We start from the raw sequence: 20,460 nt of genomic DNA on the forward strand, positions 1-20,460 counted from the left end.
GCCCTGAAGTAGCAAACAAGCTAATACATCCAGTTTTCTCCCTCCATCGCCCTCCCTCCCCTCCCCTCCCTGCTCCGAGTGAAAACTGAGATAGTGAGCAAAGAGCGACGGGAGGAAGGACCATGGAGGGAGAAAACTGGATGTATTAGCTTGTTTGCTACTTCAGGGCACCTTTTTCCTACTTTCCCTTTTGCCTGCGCATATCAAAGCGCCTCAATGTGGCGATATCCCGTGTGAGTTTTATGAGCTGGGAAAACGTCGTAAACCTTCAAACATTCAAACATTCAACGAGAGTCCGACCGAGGACGGTTAGCACAGTCCGACGAAAGTTAGCCCGCTCCGGCTAACTTAGCCTGCCTCTGCTAGCAAGAAAGGACAAAAAAAAAAACAGGCTAGTGGAAAAGTGGGAACGGGTCAAAGTGGCGCTGCGGCGTAAAGTAACTAGTAATGTTGCCTCCCGGGATTAACTTCAGATACGGATGAGAAAGACGTTGGCGACTGGGGAACACCGAGAACGACCGCGAGCCAGACGACCACCGCTATGTTGGAGCTGATTCACGGCTCTGGCAGCCCGCCGGAGTCCCGAGGGTGGCCCCACTCGGTGCTGTGGAGGCTGGGGGGCTTCTTCTTCCTCCTGCTGCTGGAAGGGGCTGGCGGCCTGGCCAACCCGAGCACCACTTCTGGCGTCAACAACATTCAGCCGAGTGTCAACATATACATGAGTGTCGAGGAGGTGAAGACGCTTTTGGGTAAGAAGGCCTGCGAGTACAGACAGCTGTCTTCAAACTTTGTTTGTATCTCTGTGTGTGTGTGTGTGTGTGTGTGTGTGTGTGGGGTGATGCAGTTGTGCCAGTGTGTCCCCCACATCTGCATTTTTCCTTCTAAAACGCGACTGAACTCTTGTGAAGTATTGCAACTCACTCTTCTTTTTGAGCAATCACAGTGTCATATACAACACGAGACCGTTCGGATCTGGGTGTGAACTGGCCCACAGGAGAGAATTTAAATTTTGACCCAAAGAGCATGAGCTCTGCTGTAAATCTTCAAAGTTAACTGTAACGCATAGAATGGAAAAGTCTCCCTTAATGCTGTTATAGACACTCTCAATATCCTAAAATAATAATTAGAACATAACAGAGGAAAATAACATTACTTCTTCTCTAAAGTACCTCATGCTGTGGATATATGTAAAATAAACATTTACCAAAGGCATCACAGATATAGTCAATATAATTGATTTTTATGAGCTGTGCTGTCAATATTGGACAATAAAGATCAAGATGTAATACTTGATTTATAAACTGTATACTGTGTAAACGTGTGGATCTTAAATCAGAGCGACCCTTATGTCCAATGTTGGCTCAACAGTAGAGATGTCCTCTAATATTCCCTCACACAAGAAGAAGCCAAATGTTCCATCATTGAGAAACCAGTCTGGAAGCAGATCCACAGCTGTTGTGTGGTTTTAGCGCATCAACAGAGGTATGCTGATGTGTCACCAGGAGTTGTGGAAAAGAAGGAAGTGACTAACTACAGCATACATTTGAGACGGCGACCAGATAGGATGTTAGTGGTTGTGTGTCAGTGTTCGGTGATGTGAAGTGAGGTGAGCTAAGTTTGGTCCAGCGGGTTGCTATTGCTGCAGAAGATGCACAAAGTTGTGTTATGATTTAGCCTTGGCCGTATTAGGCATTAGTATTTGAGCTATACTGTACACAAAGATTTTCTTAAGACCTGCACAGTAGACCGAATTGCGCTGTTTTTACTCCACAGTTTGTCTGTTGGAAGTCATGTTGGCTATCATGATGTCTGTGACTGTTAAATGTCCTTTATCCTGGTTCAAAGGTTGAGCCGGTTTATGGATTGGTCCTTAACAGTTAATTTTGGGTTTACTGAAGATGTGATGAAGGTGCAGTTTGAGAACCAGTCATTTACCACTGCGAGTGCCACTTTTCAGGCTAATGACTGGGTAGAGGTGGTGGGGCGCGATGCCTCTGTGGAGGGAGGAAGCTGATGCTGCAACTTCTCAAATTGACCTGTGCGCTGCCGGTAATAATTGTATCATCGCCCTCGTAGTGGCATCGGCATTTCTTTGCATCAGATGGGATCCGGTCGGACTCGGCTACATTTTGTGTCTGTCGTCAGATCAATTAGGAGGAAGCATAAAGAGCGTCCAGCTTTTGAACAGGAAGTTGTGTTGGCTCACCTCGTCATGCTGCGTATGCAGAGTTATTACCAGCGCGTTACTAAGTTTGAACTCAATCATGAACTCAAACCGTGTCCTGTCGTGTGAAGAAATCTTTTAATGTTTGACAACGACATGTGCCAAGCTAAAAGTGTGTGTGGACAGAAACTTCCACGATTCAGTGGCAAGGTAGCAAGGAATGTAATCTTCTGAAACCGTGAACCACAAAGGGCTTGTGTCTGTTCAGGGCAGTTAGGGAAGGGGAAGCCTGTACTGGACATGGGAGTCTCGGGATCACCAGACATGGATCTCCCAGGACAGGGAGCGAGTATTCAGATCGTACTGCTGGGACATGAGAACATGTTCACGGTAGCCATTTGTTTAGATTAGCTCAGTGTGGTTTCTTTATTTATTTCAATTAAGACTGCAGCAAATTAGAACGTGTGTTTTGTAACTGAGCTTGTAGATCAGTGCATAATGATTTGTGATTTATAATATGGCATATAGATTGGTGAGGACCAAAAGATAGGACCTGCCACATCAATATGGATCATTTTATTAGGTACACCTGAGCTGTTCTGCTATGGCATGTCTACCTTTTTGCTATCGTCATACGGGTAGTGCTGAACAAACTAATCCTTTTTGAATTAAAAGAGTTCAAGTTTCAAATCACATGAGCCATGATTTCAGTTGGGCTTTATAGCAGAACTGTCAACAAGAACTCAGTCACCTGTACACACGGGTCAGTTGTTTTCTAAATCCCATCGGCATGTTTCACACTCGGCTCCATTGGATTCAGTCTTACTCTTTGGGTGAAGATGCCGATTAGTTTGAGTCCCGTCTTAGTCGACGACTACTCAACATTATCGTTTTAGAAGACAAACACTCATTACATTTTAATCAACTTTTGGTCAAAATGTTTCCTCTCTTTATTTTGTCATTTATTTATTTATATTTCAGTCAATGTAGTCTAGTCCAAACCAATAATGTTGTAATTTTCTATGTTATCTTATCTTGTTAAAAAATACAGGTTGAATGAACTCATTCACCTTATTAGGAGGTCAGTCCCCTCACACGCTGTTATGAGCCACTGTGCCGGCCAACATGCAAAAAACAAGCAATATTGTATTGTTGAAACGGTCAGTTAGTGTTTAATGACGTCGGTTCCCTCTCCTCTTAGTCATGGAATAGAAAGTTTTTTTTTTTTTTAATAACTTGGGGTGAAATTATGAAGCCTTGCTGCTGTCTCGCTGTTCTTTTCAGCAGCTGGATTCTGCGTTCAGGATTTAATTTTGATAACTTTAACAAACAGCCTGACTCTCTTGGGGGGGGGGGGGGGGATGGAACAGGAAAAAGTCATGGCTGAATACAAACCGGCGCAGCAGCGTATATTTGTCTGTGGATGAAGTGCAGCAGCATCCCTGATTGTTTCTGCATGTGACTGACGGGGAGAGAAGCGACTCTCCACATGCATTCCTACCCTGAGCTCCCAGATCAGCTGCGTCTCAAGACCCGCATCCTGGCTCCAAATTGTGTCGCAGCTGCCGGCTCAAATTCAGTTACTTCAGCCATACTTAACCCATTGACTCACTTTTTGCTGTACGGCAGTTGAAAAGTGTTAAAACATCCCTGCAGGCTGTTGCTTGCATGGCACATTTTCCAGACCCGGAGTGGAGGAGCTGCTACAGATTTGAGTCAAAAGCTCATTGGATGTGAAGCCACCTCATTGATCAGACTTCTGTGTGTGTGTACACAGTTATAGATTTGTGGAGTGTTATGAAGGTCCATGATGGTTATGACAGATAGTGACAGGAACTCAGATGGGAAAGAAATTATATTTGAGTAGTAGGAATAGAGGGAATAACAGGTGTGATTCAGTCCCACTGGAGAGACTGTAAAGCACCAGAAATAAGGCCCTCACAGTTTTCCCGACCACACGCTGATATATTCAAATGGCTTATTTTATTGAAGCAACAGTGTGAAAGGCAACGATAACCAGTTTGCAATAATAAAAGGCTGAATACAGTGGTGTTGTTTGGCATTTCTGCTTAAAAAATGACATTAAATGACTATCGCAATAGATCCCGATTCGATTTTCTATCCGTCAGCTATTTTAAACTTTTTAATCCCAAGCAAGTGCCACATGTCAATATTTACAATGAAGGTTTTACAACTTTTCAACCTTTTTAATTTAGAGGTTGCTCAGAAAAGTACGACAGCCGGGTGAGCCTTACTGCATTCACAAGGCCCATGACCCAAGCTATGACATCGCTTTCACTACCTTCAATGGCTTCCTTTCTCTCTCTCTGTTTCCTGGCATCTCGACGATCCACATGATCACTTAGAAGATGACGTAAAAATCTGATTTCTGTACTTCCTTTTGCTGTCTCCTATAATAATGGCCTTTTAGCCCAGTTTTCCACGGTAGACCAAGCAACGCATAACTCTGAGGAATTGCCTCCTGGTGGAAAGTAAGCACTAAGAGAGTCTGTCTTCTAGGTCTTGCATGGCGTCCTCGCTGTGTTGTCGCTGCTCACTGTCGTAGTGCCGGGTTGCTCCACTTCAGGCTGAAGCATAGCTGCACAACACAAGCAGTTCCCTGTTAAAGTGCTTGAGGGAAGAGGAGCTGCACTTGTTGGCAGATTCTAATCGGGCAAACTCCACCTGGTATTACAACCGGCTCACATGTTGTACTTTTAAAATAAATACTGACATTCTCCCGTTTGATTTCACCGTGACTTCCAGCAGGGGAAATTCTAGCAAAGTGAATCTTTTTTTCCACTCGCCCGACCAGTTGAGGAGGTCAGAGTTTGGCTTAAATCTGGCTGAGCATGCAAAAACGGAAATACCCAGGTCTAAGAGATATGAACTAAAATCGTCAGCGTATTGTGAAGAGCCATGTGCCCCCCCCTCTCCTCCTCCTCCTCCTCCTCCTCCAAAGAGCTGAAAGGAAAGCAGGGGCTTTGAAAAAGGCCCGTGAACAGTGAGGAGTGATTGGCAGCAGCATTCATTTCCTCCATGCCACTCTCCAAGGATCCCTTTGGTTGAATAGAGAAGCCCCCGCTTTCACATCTTTTGTCTGAGAGCCGCTGCTCTCAGACAAAAGATGTGTGGGTGCCTTACAGGAGCTTCTGTAAAGTAAAGCAAGCACACATTTTATAAATTGTTACCCTTGTGGTAAAATGTGTAAAAGCTGTTTTTTTTTGTATGTCCGCATGACAGCAAATGCCACAAGAATTTGAGTTATAGTGTAATTCTATTGAGATCACTGTTATGCTGGAGTTACATTGATTGATTGCGGTAGATGTTGAAGTCAGGGGTTTGCCCTCTGGTTTCTCTTGCATTTCTAAAATAGAAGAGTTATGAAACACACCTTTTTAAACTAAAAAAATAAAGCACAAGAATATTTGACCTTGCGTTCACAACCCGGCCTTTAAAAGTGCACTCACAAAGCTGCCCATGTGAAACGCCGTCCAAAAATAGAGCGAGATGGTGTGTGTCAGACCACCGAAGTGACTCGTTAGTTTGCCTCAAACCGCCAATCTTTTTTTTCTTCTTCAGCAAACCAGTTGATATTTGTTGAGTAAACTAACAACAAATAGCCGTCAACGATGTGCCTATAAAAGAGGCAGCGGCAGACAGTCCTGCTCAGATTCCTTCATCCTCGCCTGCCCTCCAGCCACCTCATGGAAATAAAAGAAGGAAACTGATGTGAGGTTTCTTTGAAGCCAATCAAAGCCAAACCGCAAAGATTGTGACCTAATGTGTGTTTTTACTTTCCAGCTGAAAGACCCTTTCAGATGTGAACATTTTAGCGACCAGCGTTGCTTTCGTCAGGATGTTTGGTTGAGTTTTTCCGAGAACACGCCACATAATGACATCCATGGTATCACTGCGCCTTCCTTGTCATTTTGCACTTCGATACTGATGCTTTTCTTCAATTGCAGGAGGTGTGTTGGTTTTCTGTTGGGACATGCACTAAAGCTCGTCTGTGCCCAAAACCTCTCTCTTGGAAAGAAAGGTGTGCGGCCGCCAGCGAAACAGCCTCAGTAGTCAAGTTTCCATCCAAATGTAGCACAGATATACAGGATTTTAACCGAATTTTCCACAAAAATCAGCAAAAGGAACGACTCGTGTCAGTGTAAAGCAGAGTGGTTTGGTAGCTAATAGGCAGTAAAATGGCTTTCAAGATTCCTTAAAAGAAAAAGTCACTGCGGGCCATGTATGGGAACGAACCTCGTCTGCACAATGTGTCACTAGAGGCCGGTCGGTCGGTCCACCGAGGGGTGAGCGCAGTACAGTAGTCCGCAGGGCCCCCATGATGCTGCCGGGGGTCCTGCCCACTTCAGCAAGATTCAATCGCTTCCCACACTTCAAGGGTTACTATAGCACAACTCAAATGACATACCCAGTCTTACACCAATCCTGCAGACTTTGTCACCAAGAAGAAGAGAAAACTCTCTAGTGCCCACATCTCCAGAGAGTAAACGGTGACATGGGATGGCATGTCTGAACCAAATTCCTCGTGTTCGAGTGGATGTTATTAAAGCAAAGGGTAAAAAAAAAGCAGCTTCCAAGTCTAAATCGGCACTTTAAAGTTCTGCTTTATCTGAGTTTGGTTTGAGTAGGTCATCATCCAGACTGCTGGTCCCGGTGTCCCCTCTCGTTGAGCATCATCTGTCAGTCAGCTGTATTGCGTTTGTTCACACGGGGAACTATTTTTAACTTGACATGAAATCATTTGTCGAGATGTTTTCGTACAATGAGTTAACCTAATCAAGCTGCCAAATGTGTTTGTTTTTATTTTGGGTTGTGAAAACCTGTATGGCTGCTGATTTAAGCTGCAATGCAAAAATGTAATGCATCATCATTTCTAGACGATTTCTGAAAGTTCTCCAGGGTGTTTGTTAATATGCAGCAAAAACATGGATTATATGTTTAGAATTGTTGTTTTCCCAAGCATCGTTTTCTGATGGTACAACCCTGGAGGCAATAATGAATGTTACTTAATGAAGACAGGAGCAGAAATAGTACTCTTTAATAATCTTGCTGTTACCTGTCAGTTGACAGATTAAACTGCTCATCAATCCATAGTGATTTTAGCATCGGGCTACTTTTCACGACGTCTTTTTCAACCACAGACCAAATCCCGTCGTCCTCACTTTATAGCTGTTCTTGTGTGTGTGATATCTTAGACCTTAAAGTCCTTCCTACATTAGCCCCCCCTCCCCCTCCTCCTCCCCTCCTGCCTGATTCATGGCTGTGAACTTGTTTGGAGTTTCCAGTTGATAGTTTCCCGCCGGCCCTCGTTTTCTCCTTCCATGGTTAACGTCGCCAGTATCCTCCCAGCGAGAGGGAGTGTTTATCTCCGGAGCACTCGGGGATGAAGGCTTCGGGAGGTAAAGTGTCGACCGTGCGCACAAGAGGGTCTTTGTTGTGTCCGCCCTGGACCTCACCACCTGGCCAATGCCACCTTTTGTTCTGCTCTTTCTGCAACGCGATCCACAGATTTGCAAGAGAACACTGCATGTCGACTAGAAAACGTTATAGAGCTCGAAACGTGAAGACAAGCTAAGATGCTGCTGTAAGTTACAGTTTTGCGTTGACATCTGCATACGAAAGGAACGACCATTTCTGTGTCCATGCTAGGTTCAATGTCTGCACCAGTAGGGAGAATGTGGCAGGAGGAAAGTTAGTGAGTAATCCTGTCTCCCCTCCCTCAGCTGAGAGAAGTGTCAATGTGACCTTGAGCTAAGCACTTCAATTAGGAGGACTGATCGTACTGGGCAGCTTTAATGCGTTGGTACTCTAGGAATGTCATTAGGGTGTCATGTGGAAAGAGCAGTTGATTTGTGTTGTGTTGAATTTGTACAGTGGAGTGGAGAAACGCTTCCTGTAAAACAATATCTCAAACTATCTAAATAATAAATATCTCAAACTTAATTTAAAGTTTGTCCTGCATTAATGTCTGGAGCACGCTGAGTGCCAGCCCCCAAAAATACAAGTATGCACCTGAATGTGAGCGTGACACGTCTCCTTTAAAGGCCCCTAGTTCTCTTCCCCACTTGGCCGTGCACAATGCTGTCACGTGCTGAAAAGATTTCAGAAGCTCCGTGTAAAGCAGCGAGCTGTTACCAGTCAAAGAAAAAGGCCAACATTGTCCTGAGTAGCAGAAACTAGTTTCTGAGAGACGGCATAATCCACTGATCAAGTCACTTGTTGATGCATGATGTCGTTTCATCATATTTTTCAATAAACGATGTCTCATCATGTAATCGTGCATGACGAGCATGGCGCTAAAATGCAGCACTGATTTTAACATTGGTTGTTATGACTGCGTGTCACTGTGGGACAAATGATACGCAGTGAAGCCTAGTTTAATACAAACACAGTGTACACGTCAGAATGTGCTCGCTGATTGAGCGGCTTAATGAATTCTTATTTAGAGTAAGTCATGAAAAATTGTTTCCACTGAGGCGATGATGAGATGAATGATCACAGTAATCATTTATTTGAAAATGTCAGACAGATTTAGTTTTTAGTATTATTTCATCAACAAATTTTGGTGTAATTTATTCCACGCAGTATCAAAATGTGAGCATCGAGGATTCGTAACTGTAAACATGAAGTTTGATGTTATTTCTGGAATTGAGTGTTGTTTTCAGATCGGTGCAGGTGATACAGCGTGTTATGCCCTGGCTATTGTTAATCTCTTGACACCAGCATGGAGAAATGGAAATGTCCTGCAGGAAATAATCCCTCAAAACACAACACAGCTGCCAAGTCATCGCGCTGGAATTCAGAATGATGTTTTTCATTTTCCATCAGCGTTTAAGCAAACAAAGCGAGGAACTTAATACGTTGTGACCAAACGAGAATCTTGCTTACAGGCCCACCTTCTACTAAAGCCGTCTCCCCGTTCCAGAGAGCAGTGAGTGCGAGTCAGAGATGAAACTGTGTGGTTCCACTTCCTTAACCTCAGGAACCACTCATTCCCCCGCTCCTCCGTCTACAAACACTGACAAGGCCCCTGTCGCCATTCCCTCATGTTCCTGTTCAGAAGTCGTTGCAGTTCGGGTGGGTGTCTATGGGGCTGTGGGAGGGACGAACGTGAGCCAGACTCACGCTGGTCCTCTTTGGGCCTTTTATGCCTGGTTGCATAGTTTAATTGGTATCAAAGCGGTGTGGCCACATGTTGAGACGAGGGAGGCAGACGGAGCTGAGCATGAGAAAGGCAATTATTCCGGGACTCGACTGTGTGGTCATGTGCACACATCTGCTGCCTCTAGTACCTACATATGTACAGTTATTTGTGCTGTGGACAAAATATCAGTGTCACAGCGTTTTACAATTCCAATTGTCCAGTTGCTTATTTAAGGCGGGGCTAAAAGTTTTACATGTTTTCGTGTTATATGAATTAATATTTTTTTCCCCACACAGATCTTAGCATGTGTTATCACGGCTCTGCAGTTTACCTCAGGTCTACATAGATGGATGGCATATTTCAGCTCATTGTTTTGGTATTACGACCAACAACGTTACTATTTAGGTTCACTGTCTCGCACTGCATCGTTGTGAGATGCAGAAGGCAGGTCAAAGCTCTCAAAGTGGACCACCTACCTACTCCTCACCAGACGACCAACAAAGTTAGAGACTAGCTACAAAACAGACAAGCGGGCTGCTTAAATCAGGACACACGTGATTCAACGAGCCACATTTGGCTTCCCTTCTAATGTCAGATGCAGGCTCATCAGAATATACACCCCCCATCTGAGTATCTCCACCCACCCAACTATCATCGCAAAGGTGCAAGTCAGTCAGAGCAGACGGGGCTTTTTTTGGGAGGGGGGCTTAACGAGATGCTAAAACCAAGGTTTTCAGACCGAGGGTGAATGCAGGTATATTCAGACAGACCGTATATGAAAAATCCAGTGTTCTTTGATGGTTAAAGCATGTAAATATGTTCTAGTAGAAACTCAAAATACAAGCAAAATACGTCCCCTTTAACTCAACGTCTACTTATTAGCCTTTTTCTAGGGTTTTTCACTTTCATCCCCTGGTCCTCATCAGCAGGTGTTTTTCTCCGTTGTCATAGGGTCTTAACTGAGTCTGACAATGACATTTATTATTATTAACATCTCCCTGTCCATGACCTAGACCATGAGATGTGGTTGAAAGCTTTGGGGAAATGTTTGTGCACTTTGTTTTGAGATGTTTTGCTAGTTGAATGCTAAAAATGCTATTTGGATAATCAGTCATAAAAATCATATTTGTTTTAAGTAATTGCTCATAACTTTCACTTTTTTTTTTTCTTTTTTTTTTTACATGTATAGAGCTACCTTTTAATTTCAACCATGGGTTTTAGTCAAGATGTACACGGAGCAGTGTCTTAGGAAAAGGAAAGGACAGCCAGCCATCTTCCTCCGCGGGCCTGGTTGGAGACTAGTTTATGTAACACCCTCTGAGTTGGTAAATGCCTGAGACTGTTTTTAATTGAGCCAATGTGAGAAAGGTCTTTGAGCCGGAGCTCTGAGGTAGCCCGAGGGTATCGGGGGAGCCCGGGCACATTCTTCCCCTCTCTTTAAACTAGATACTCACAGACTGATAGACGGACCCCACTCGCACACAGCGTTCAAGGACTGATAGCACTGCCCCAGGCCGGGGTCGGGGGATTTCACCATTATACATTAGACATGCGTGACTTTTTGATGCAGCAGTGAGGAAAATAAGGAATGGTTGAACAGACTGGGTGTTGTATGCGAGTCCCGTTTTATCTAAGGCATGCCAATCCCTTCCTCTTAACCCTTCCCCTGCCCAATTGTGTTTCCTGGATAGAAAATCACAGTCATATTTGAATGTTGCCTCACGTCAACGTTTTGAAGTTTTTCACTTTGGGCACTTAAGAGGTCTCGAGTACTACCAGATGTGGTTAGTCCATCTGCTTTATTGTGGGGAACCCCCCCAATCCAAGCTGGCGGTCTGAGTGGATATTTTACCATTTTCCTCAGGCTGTGTCTAAATCTACCTCTATGTTGTCTTTTATCCCCAGTGTGCTGGTTTTTCTCTCTTCTTCTGGATTTCCAAAATATTTCTCATAAGATACAATGTTATGTGCTCTGCCCTCACACAGGCCTAGACGCAGAGCTCTACTATGTGCGAGACGATGTGGTGAATCATTATGCTCTCTCCTTCACCCTGCCGGTGCCCAGTGAGACCAACAGCCTTCACTTCTCATGGCACTCCAAGACAAAGGTACGTCTCAGAGACTGCAATCATCGATTAACCCCTTCAATACATGCTACCGTTGTACACTCATGCAAGGCGACCCATTTCTGTGTTGACACCTCTCGTTCATTCCGTGTTCATAGGTTGACTACCGGCTTGGCTTCCTCATGGACAACCCTGTTGCCATGAACCAGCCACGGAGCAACATCTCCATTCAGGGGGAGGTGCCCCGTGTTCCCTCTGGTTTGTCAAATACCTACTTTTTTTGTTGTGTCATGTGCTCATGGGGATCCCACATACCTGCAGTTTGCAGACTTTTCAAAATGGTGTCTGGAAATCCATACTTCTTTAACTGTGTCAATTGGAATTTTTGGAAATGATGATAGTTTCACCATCAGCATTTGATCAGTTTGGTTCGATAACATTTGGAAATTCTAGAAGAGCCACACAGCATTTTATCCCATTTAAATCAGGAGATGGCTGATCGTAACTTTGCCAGCTCGGTCATCGGAAGTCTGTGGTGCAAATCATGGACGTATGAAGAGAGCTGGATACAGCGTTGGAGGCTGTTCTTTAAAATACAATTGCTCAGTGGCGCATGAAGCCAAAAAAAGCATGTCTTCTGAGTATAAAATGACCCAGGGCAAGCACACTGGTGTTGCCTTCAAACCCGCCTCCCAGCCCTCATTCCAACATTGGTATCACTCGCATGAACAGAGGAAGGAAAATACCTTCAAGGCTAACAAAATCTGGCCACCAGTATCTTTAAACTCCCTTATTACTACGTTATATCTCGTCTGTTTTATCCATATAATAGTGAAAAAACGTCAAGTTGCAGTTCTTTGGAGGGTAATGTGCCTGAATATGGCGGCTGCGGTGATTAGTGCAGGGTTGTACGACGGTGTCACTTAAATGGCTCATTTGTGTGACGCCATGCTGCTAGTGTGCTGGGTGCTACCAGTGATTGTCTGTCTGCATCGACAGATTTAAAAAGCGCATTTACTTTCAATAACTAACCAGGATGTGAGGCCGATCAAAACGTTGGGTTTTAAACTGGTGCTCAAGTTAAGAAATGAGTGGCGTCACTGCTGGTTTGCAAATTTTTAAGTATTTTGAAAATGTTGAACTTTTTCCTTTCGGAATTAACTTCATAATTTCTAAATGACTAAACTGTACAATTACAGTCCTGGTGTTAAAGTTGTAAACACCATTGTAACAATTACAGGCTTCTGCCCAACTTATACGACATAAACAAGTCATTCATTATAAATATAAATATTTACTACTCGGCGATCTCATACAGCTCCGACATGTGATTGCTAATAAAGATTCAGACCAGATATCAGGAGACCAAGGTTCTCTAAATGACGCTTGTGTGTTGTGTGTTGTGTGTGTGTGTGTCTCTACAGTCTTTAGAGTGGACCTCTTCTGTTCCGGCAAGGTCGATGGAGAGGCTGTTTTAACAGTGCAACTCAATCTGACCATCCATGCCAACAACTACACAGTGCTGAACTTCAAGAGGAGGAAAATGTGCTATAAAAGTAAGTCTCTTGATGATCAGCTGATAAGGTGGTGCAGCTGTACTGAATAAGTGTCATTACTCCTCCACCTGTGGACCGTTTCCACAGCAGACGTCTTTACGCGTCATCGCAGAGAAAGCACAGGTGCAATTAATAACAGTAATGATGGCTGTGCATCGTTGACGTTATTAGTAACACCTGTGCTTCTCCTGCTATGACAACCCTAACCCTATTAGAAAGTGACACTTACTGTTTTGATACTTAGATAAAATGTTTGTTTCCAAAATATATTCCACATAGAACATGGAGTTTGAGGAGAATTTGTGTGTCAGATGCTGCAGTGAGATGTACAGGTTTTCGTATTCCGCATTCAGTTCTGTGCTATTTTCAAACAGACTGAAGATAATTATATGTGGCCAAGAGGTCTTCTTGTCCCGTTCCCCTCGGAAGCAAATTTAGTCCCCATCTTATGTTGAGCACGAGTCAAATTAGCAGCCTAAGCGGTGCTCAGAATGTGTGCTGGTTAATCCTACCTGTCATCTTGGACTGCATCTGGAGAGTTGCAGCAAAGGAAAGCTTAGCCTAGAAGAAAGTTATTTCAGGTTTGTGTCCCTGGGCCTCCGCTTGAGAGCTTGTCCTCCCCTGTCAACTGGGAACTATCAGAGTTAAGAACACTGCGAGACACAAGTCTCTCTATTGCCTTTTATCTTGCACTCTTTTGTATTTAGTTTGTACTACCTATCCGTTTGAGGACTAAGGACTATTAGAACACGTTATGAGAAGTTTGTTTAATGTTATTGACACTTCAGTGACAGTTATGTAATTGATGATTCATCTGTTCTATTCTATGCCCTTCTCTAATGAGAGGGACTACAGATTTGGAACCAGCTTTTATTGACTACAGCAGCCAAAAAAAAAAAGATCGGCGCCGATCATCACTTCTAAGTCAGCCATTTAGCCTTTTGGTGGTTTCAATTTCCTTTTAAGGCTTCTGCATTTTTTTCTTTCAACACAGAGAGACATCTTTACATCACACAGACCACATTTACAGCGTTGTTATGTCCTATTAAAAAATGACTTCTCATACTTGGCGGTTGCTTTTTAATGTGGCATCGGCCCGATTAATCGTTGGAGTTCATGAGATGTGGTGGAACTACGTGCATGGCTCTGGCTCTTCATGACAGTGGAAACTTATAAGGGCATTTTTAGTTTCATAGAGTACATAAGCGTTGTTTATTTTCCTTTGAGCATTACAGACAACGCTGAATATAGTGTGTGAATGAAGTCTGCCAGTCAGTAGAGTTGATCTAATGCTTCTCCTTCCTTCTTCCTCTGTGAACAGGAATAGAAGACCCAAAGATTACCATTCCCCTCAACAATAACACTCTTCCACGACCCGACTGTAAGTGAGCTCACCTCCACATCATGCTCTGCTGATCTCTATGTTCCAGCTCCATGTGTTGTCAATCACGGGTGGCATCAGCCTGACAAGACAGCGGTTACATTAGTACTGAGGAGTCCCTCTGTATAGCAGTGCACGTTAGTCTAACTTTTCATAACCAAGGGGTATGATTCCCCCCAGAGTGGCTGTCCTCTTCCAGTAGGATTTATTCAGGCTCTTTGTGAGCCCACTGCCCGAGTAACAAAGTGCCATTAGAGGGTTGTTTCCCTTCTGCTTGGGTAGGCCCGAGGAACCTGGGGCCCTCAGAGGCTTTTAGAGAGGTGATGAGAAAAAGCTCTCAGACACTGGATCCTGGGCAGAGCCTCTACTATTCCAGGCCTCCATTAACCCTAAGTGGAGCCCTCAGTGCTCTTATAGTTTAGCTCACTCGTGTCTTTATCTCATTGCCTGACCTCATATTTTTGAAGCTTTAGCTGTAATGAGGATGGTATTTTGGTGGGCCCCAGTTTCTCCTATGCCGTGTCTAACTGTTAATGTGCGGCTTGCTTTCATCAGTAGATGGCGTGACCGCCCCCACCACCTCCACCCATGTGTTCTACATAAGTGTGAGTGTCTGCTGTGTTGTCATCTTCCTGGTGGCCATCATCCTGGCCATCCTGCACCTGCACAGCATGAAGAGGGTGGAGATGGAGGACAGGTTTGTTTATTTTTGTTTGTCCCGCCTCCAAACAGAACATAGTCTTTTGTTGTGTATATCAGTGGAGCAACACACGCTCGTCGCACTGAGGCTGATGAAAACCAGCGCACAGCACAGAGTATTTACAGCCAAGTTGTGTGTGTCACCTGTGGAAGTTATGTTAGTATTTCCTGCTGAATGCTGGTGTTCATAGCCCAACAAGAATAGGTCAGCTCCACGAAGAGGATTATATCAAGTTGAAACCTGCACTCAAGTGTGTTCCCGTTCCTTCCTGTAATCTCCCCTCCAGATGGCCACGCAGGTCATCACATATCGATGTGAGCCATTGGGACAGTGGTACATTTAACATTGTACAAAGAATGTTTTCTTGCATTCCGTGGAAGTCTGTCTTAATTGAGTTGCTGTAATGTTGTTTGGCCAAAGTGGCTCGATTCGATGACATTGCATGATGGGATCCTCGTGTTGTGCGAGAATATTTTGTACATCTGTCAAATTTAGAGCCTTCTTTTGAAAAATCACTCTGGTTTCTGATCAGCATGAGGTCGATCATTAGGTTCATTATTTGAGGACGTTTTTTAACTGCTCAGAATTCACTAGTTTTTTGTAGCGTTTACGATAAAAGGAATATCTTTGGGTTTTGCATTGATGGTCAGACAAAATAAATCTAAAGACGTTACCTTGGGCTTTGGAAAATTGCGACGTATTATGGACCTAAAAATTAATCGAGAAAATAATTGTCTGATTTGTCGATAAATATAAAATAATCGTTAATTGCAGACCAAGTATTTAAATGAGTCTGTAATGAAGTCTAGATTCTTGTTGGAGAGCAGTGGCTGCTTTTAAAGATCAAAATAACCCTGGTTTTATCAGAAGTGGAGATTTACACATCACTAAATGCACGCACGCACGCACGCACTAGTTCTTTGTAGAGATTAGTTATTGTGAAATGTTTGCACCGACTGAACACTAGGTGTAACTGTTGCACAGCTCACTGAACCTGATCACGTGTCAACACATGACCTTAGAGCAGAGGTTGTAAAAAGTCATATGAAACATGGTCATCATATCTGACCTGACTCTTGATTGAAATGCAATTAATTAAATATGTAAACTGGGAAGGCGTTCAGTTACATTTCACAATATGCCTCAAATCACAAGGGTCAGTTGGAGTGATGGGACATTCACTTGTTCATGTAATGTAGAGTAACTACTTCTTAAACACACCTATTTCCCCATGTTAGTTAATATAACAAAGTCAATCCTACATTTACAAAGACTTCAGCAATACTCCATCATTTTCTGAGGTTATAACTCCAGCAGCTAGATGCCTTTGATTGGACAGTGATTTACACATGATGTTCAGTTCTAATAAATCTACAACTTTTAAACTAGCTTGTAGTTGCTAAGAACGTAGAGAGGACTTTATACACTAATGTAGAAATGGATTTACCAATCGCTGATGCAACCCAGCCCTGGTGCTTCTGGATAACGACTCCTGGCTCTTCTTCTCTGTGTCTTTCAGTGTGAGTGACAGCGGCAGCTCGCAAGGCCTGTCTCAGCCGTCCACCCAGACCACACAGTACCTGAGGGCGGACACTCCAAACAACGCCGCCCCCGTCACCAGTAAGAGACTTTACTCCCTCTCACCGCAATAACACCCAAAGGCAATCAAGTAACAAGATGCAGCGTCAGTTCACGTCTCAAGTTAAAAACATTTTTGTAGAGGTAATTACCCTTCCAAGATGACACCTAGAAGGGCTTAAGTACATTCAGGCGGATTCAGTCTCGTCTCACACTGGTGTGTGCATGCTTTTCCAAATGCAATAATCGACTGCGAATGACCCAGTTAGCTGAACTAGTGTCATAAGATTGTAATGAAGAGCAGAGTCCGAGCAGTGATGTTCTGTCTTTTTGTCGCTGCTACCCTTGTGACCCATTACAGTGTGAGCGACGTGTTGATGTACTCACCCTGTGCTCTGCGTCAGGCCAGCTGCTCAGCAGTTAGACGAGCACAAGCAGTCTTTTCTATTGGAATTGATGTAAATATAGAACACGGTGGGAAACACAGACGTAGAGTAACAGAGTTATAGTAAAGTCTGAATATTACACTCGCCTACCTGAGAACTGTGTTAGGATTTCAGCTCTAGTACATTTCCTCCAGCAGAGTTCTTTGTTAGTTGTTCGTGGTGTTAGGTGGCAGTATGATTACTCACACAGCCCTCTGTTCTCTTGGCTGGCACCCACTCTAATTATGGGTAAGTCTGTAATGTATTAGGGAGTGGAAATAACATGGCATGCTTTGCAATATAAACACCGTACTGATCAATGTTCTGTTCACCATGTGGATTCGGCCTTTTATTTACTGTGATTACAGTGTAAGTGATGGGGCTCAGGGTTGCCATGATTAAAGCCCTAGAATTCATGTAAGATTTGACTTTTTGACAAATATTTCTTTCTAAGTCAGAGGACTTTTTTCCTTCTCTCTCATCTAATAGACTGTTTAACCTTTACCTGACCACAGTAGAACTTCTGCCTGTTTCACATTGTAAACCAATTACATTTGCAGAGTGTTCATGCCTGTTATACTAATATTAATCGTCTTTGTCAGTTCAATTTTAAAGGAACACATCTTGGAAAACATGCTTATTTACTTTCTAATTCTAGAGTGAGATGAGAAGATCGATGCTGCTCTCACATCTGCCTCTTAAATATATGATGCTGTGTTCACACTGTGAGCGACACATCAACAGGCTACAAGTCACCTTCAATGGAAGCCGGCGACATGAAGCTACAAACTGACACCTGTTTTGCTTTTCAGTCCTCTAAATGCCGTTAGCTTTCCTAGTGCCTCGTTCCTAGTGCAACACCATATATAGCATGTTAACTACTCATATTTAGAGGCGCTGGTAGGTAGATTTTGTTAGCCAGGCCAGCTGTTTCCAGTTTTTATGCTATGCTAAGCTAACCAGCTAAGCTCCATATTTGCCAGCCAAGACCCTGCCTATGTCCAATGGGAACATAATCTGCCTACCAGAACCTCTAAAGATCACTAATTAACAGGTCATTTCCTGCGATTAATCCGTAAACAAACCAAAGTGAAAGAAACTACATTTTGCCGTTTATGTGTCGGACTATTTCTTGGCTGGGAGCAGAAACTACCTGCAGTCTCTGGAAGTTGCCACACCACTGCTACAATACTGAAAAGTTATTATGAGCCATCTTTATACACCAACACCATCAAAGTGAATTTACAAACAGAATAATTCAATGCTAATGTATATAATGGTCAGGCACTTTCCTGCCTGTAAGAATTCCTAATCCACATTTACAACCCAGTCACTCTGCTACAGTCTTAGAGAGATCCATCTTCCCCTGACCTGTTCAAAGTTTTCCTATAACATTTTCCAGACTGTTCATGTCAAAGCAAAGTATGTCGGTGAGATTTACGGGTCATTTTTCTCCAGACAGGCAGCTGTTCATACAACCTAAGTCGGGATACATCTGTAGATGTAATCACCTCATGAAATAATTATGAATTTAATCTTGATCTCCTGGGCACATTGATCTCTGTGGTTCATCTTTGAAACATCTAGAAAAGCACATCAGCTATTTATTTATTGTCCTTCGTTGTCCTCTTGTGGATACAAACCCACATCTCGCCTGTTGTGTGTTTTGTTCGACCCGCGTTTTGTTTTGTTTCCCTCATGTCTTTGCTAAATGTGATTATTTGCACCACTATCATCCATTCGTTTTTTTTAATTTTTTATTACTCAATGATTGGAAGGTGAACTCGACTTGGCAAGCATGCCTGGTTTATTTTGATGTTTTGTGTGTGAGCTGACAATGTACAGCCACAACAGTGATCCATCCATCCATTCAGGTCATGTTGTAATTTGGGTGAGCTATCCATTAAATCACTTCTTTCTCTCACTCTCTCTCCCAACCTCCACTCCCTCCCCCTCTCCACTTGTCATCAGACAATCACCCTGGTTCTGCACCCATACTCCAGCTTGCTGCCACCTCCTTCCAAAACCCCGGTGCTCCCCCACATGAAACCAAAAGTAAGTTCCAGTGAAGCCGCAGAGACGACGTCACACTTAGAGTTATCATACTATATCGTCATCATGTAGTAATGGACATAAACACTTTAACCGTCACCATATTCTGTCCCTAGTTTTCTGAATGTAACAGTGTTTTAGATGAATACTGCACGTGGCTGCCTTTCTATTGTGAGCAGTCAGGTACAAGTACATACAGCCTTTATAGACATCAACAAAGGGAAGACTGGTTCAAGCCTGTACTGTGTGTCGTAATTTGCACAGATACTCCTTTAGTTTAAGTGAAAAGCCACAGAAAGGCCCCATCAACTAGTGCTGTAACAATGTTTTATTAATCAATTAGTCGATCTACAGACAATTGTGATAAATGAGTCATCGGTCAAGTCGTTGGTCTCTGCTTCTAGCCTCTAAGATATCGGGATTTACTGTAAAAACAGAGACCCAGGCTTCTGAGTTCTTGTGATTGGATTTTTTTTCTTTTTTCTATTTTCTAACATTTTATAGATGAACCAATTAAGTGATGTGTCACAAAAATAATCGATGAACGAATGGATAATGAAAATAATTGCGACAGTTCTTCAATAATCTAAGATGAAAGACAGACGGATGTATTTAATTTGTTGTGTGTATTCTCATTGTTTAAGAAAACACAGCGACTGTGAACACAGCCTTCATCCTAAGGTGTTTAGTGTAACTCAATGTGATGACTAACTCAGACAAAACCCCTCCACTCATCCTTCTGCACACCTAACTAGCCCTTCATCTGTTTGGCTTTTTGGCAATAGATCATGGTTAACAGTGATCTATTGCCAAGTGAGGTGCATGAGTAACCAATGAAATGCTAGTACGTTGACATTATTATAATAATAATAATAATAATGACTTTATTTATACAGCACATTTAAAACCAGAGTTTACGAAGTGCTTTGGCAGCAAAGCAGCAAAAGCAAGGCGATAATAACAAGAACAGAAAGCTCAGTGAGACAGTCGATACGATGCAAATAAACTAAGAAATAAAAAATGGAATAAAACATTTAGTAAACATTGATATGCTGACACAAAGTGAATTTACTTAAAATCTTCCCTCATCTACCAATCACATACATTGAAACAAACTGAACCAGTGTTCCAGATCTGTATGAGTATGTAAAGTGTTAATGCTAGATAAGTGATTAAATGAAGTACACTTAAGTCAGTAGGCAGTATTTATTTTAGGGTTTCTGAGCGTGCTGTTGATAAACACCATCGTCCCCAGTGCACAAGTGAATTGTTACTATTTAAAAAAAATACATACTATACCATAAAGATTAATCTAAAGCACAGCACAGTGTGCACAATTATTATCTAGTATGGACAGTCATTATCTAGTGTGG

At 43.0% G+C, this 20,460-nt stretch overlaps 1 protein-coding gene across 3 annotated transcripts in view; it reads left to right on the forward strand.

The window, feature by feature from the left end:
• Positions 1–89: 89 nt before the first annotated feature.
• ryk (receptor like tyrosine kinase) overlaps positions 90–20,460 on the forward strand; it is a 42,214-nt gene continuing 21,843 nt past the window's right edge. The window contains exons 1-8 of one of the 3 annotated variants that reach the window (XM_031872891.1): positions 90–749; positions 11,316–11,437; positions 11,554–11,653; positions 12,820–12,951; positions 14,273–14,332; positions 14,888–15,029; positions 16,552–16,652; positions 19,007–19,090. In XM_031872891.1, coding sequence (XP_031728751.1) covers positions 542–749; positions 11,316–11,437; positions 11,554–11,653; positions 12,820–12,951; positions 14,273–14,332; positions 14,888–15,029; positions 16,552–16,652; positions 19,007–19,090 — 949 coding nt within the window. In that variant the 5' untranslated portion in view covers positions 90–541. The remainder of the gene's footprint in view (positions 750–11,315; positions 11,438–11,553; positions 11,654–12,819; positions 12,952–14,272; positions 14,333–14,887; positions 15,030–16,551; positions 16,653–19,006; positions 19,091–20,460) is intronic. The other 2 variants (XM_031872893.1, XM_031872894.1) reach the window with 2 other exon arrangements.

The sequence above is a fragment of the Anarrhichthys ocellatus genome, unplaced genomic scaffold (genome assembly GCF_004355925.1).
Source record: "Anarrhichthys ocellatus isolate YVR2014 unplaced genomic scaffold, GSC_Weel_1.0 scaffold67, whole genome shotgun sequence".
In the NCBI taxonomy this organism is placed as follows: Eukaryota; Metazoa; Chordata; class Actinopteri; order Perciformes; family Anarhichadidae; genus Anarrhichthys; species Anarrhichthys ocellatus.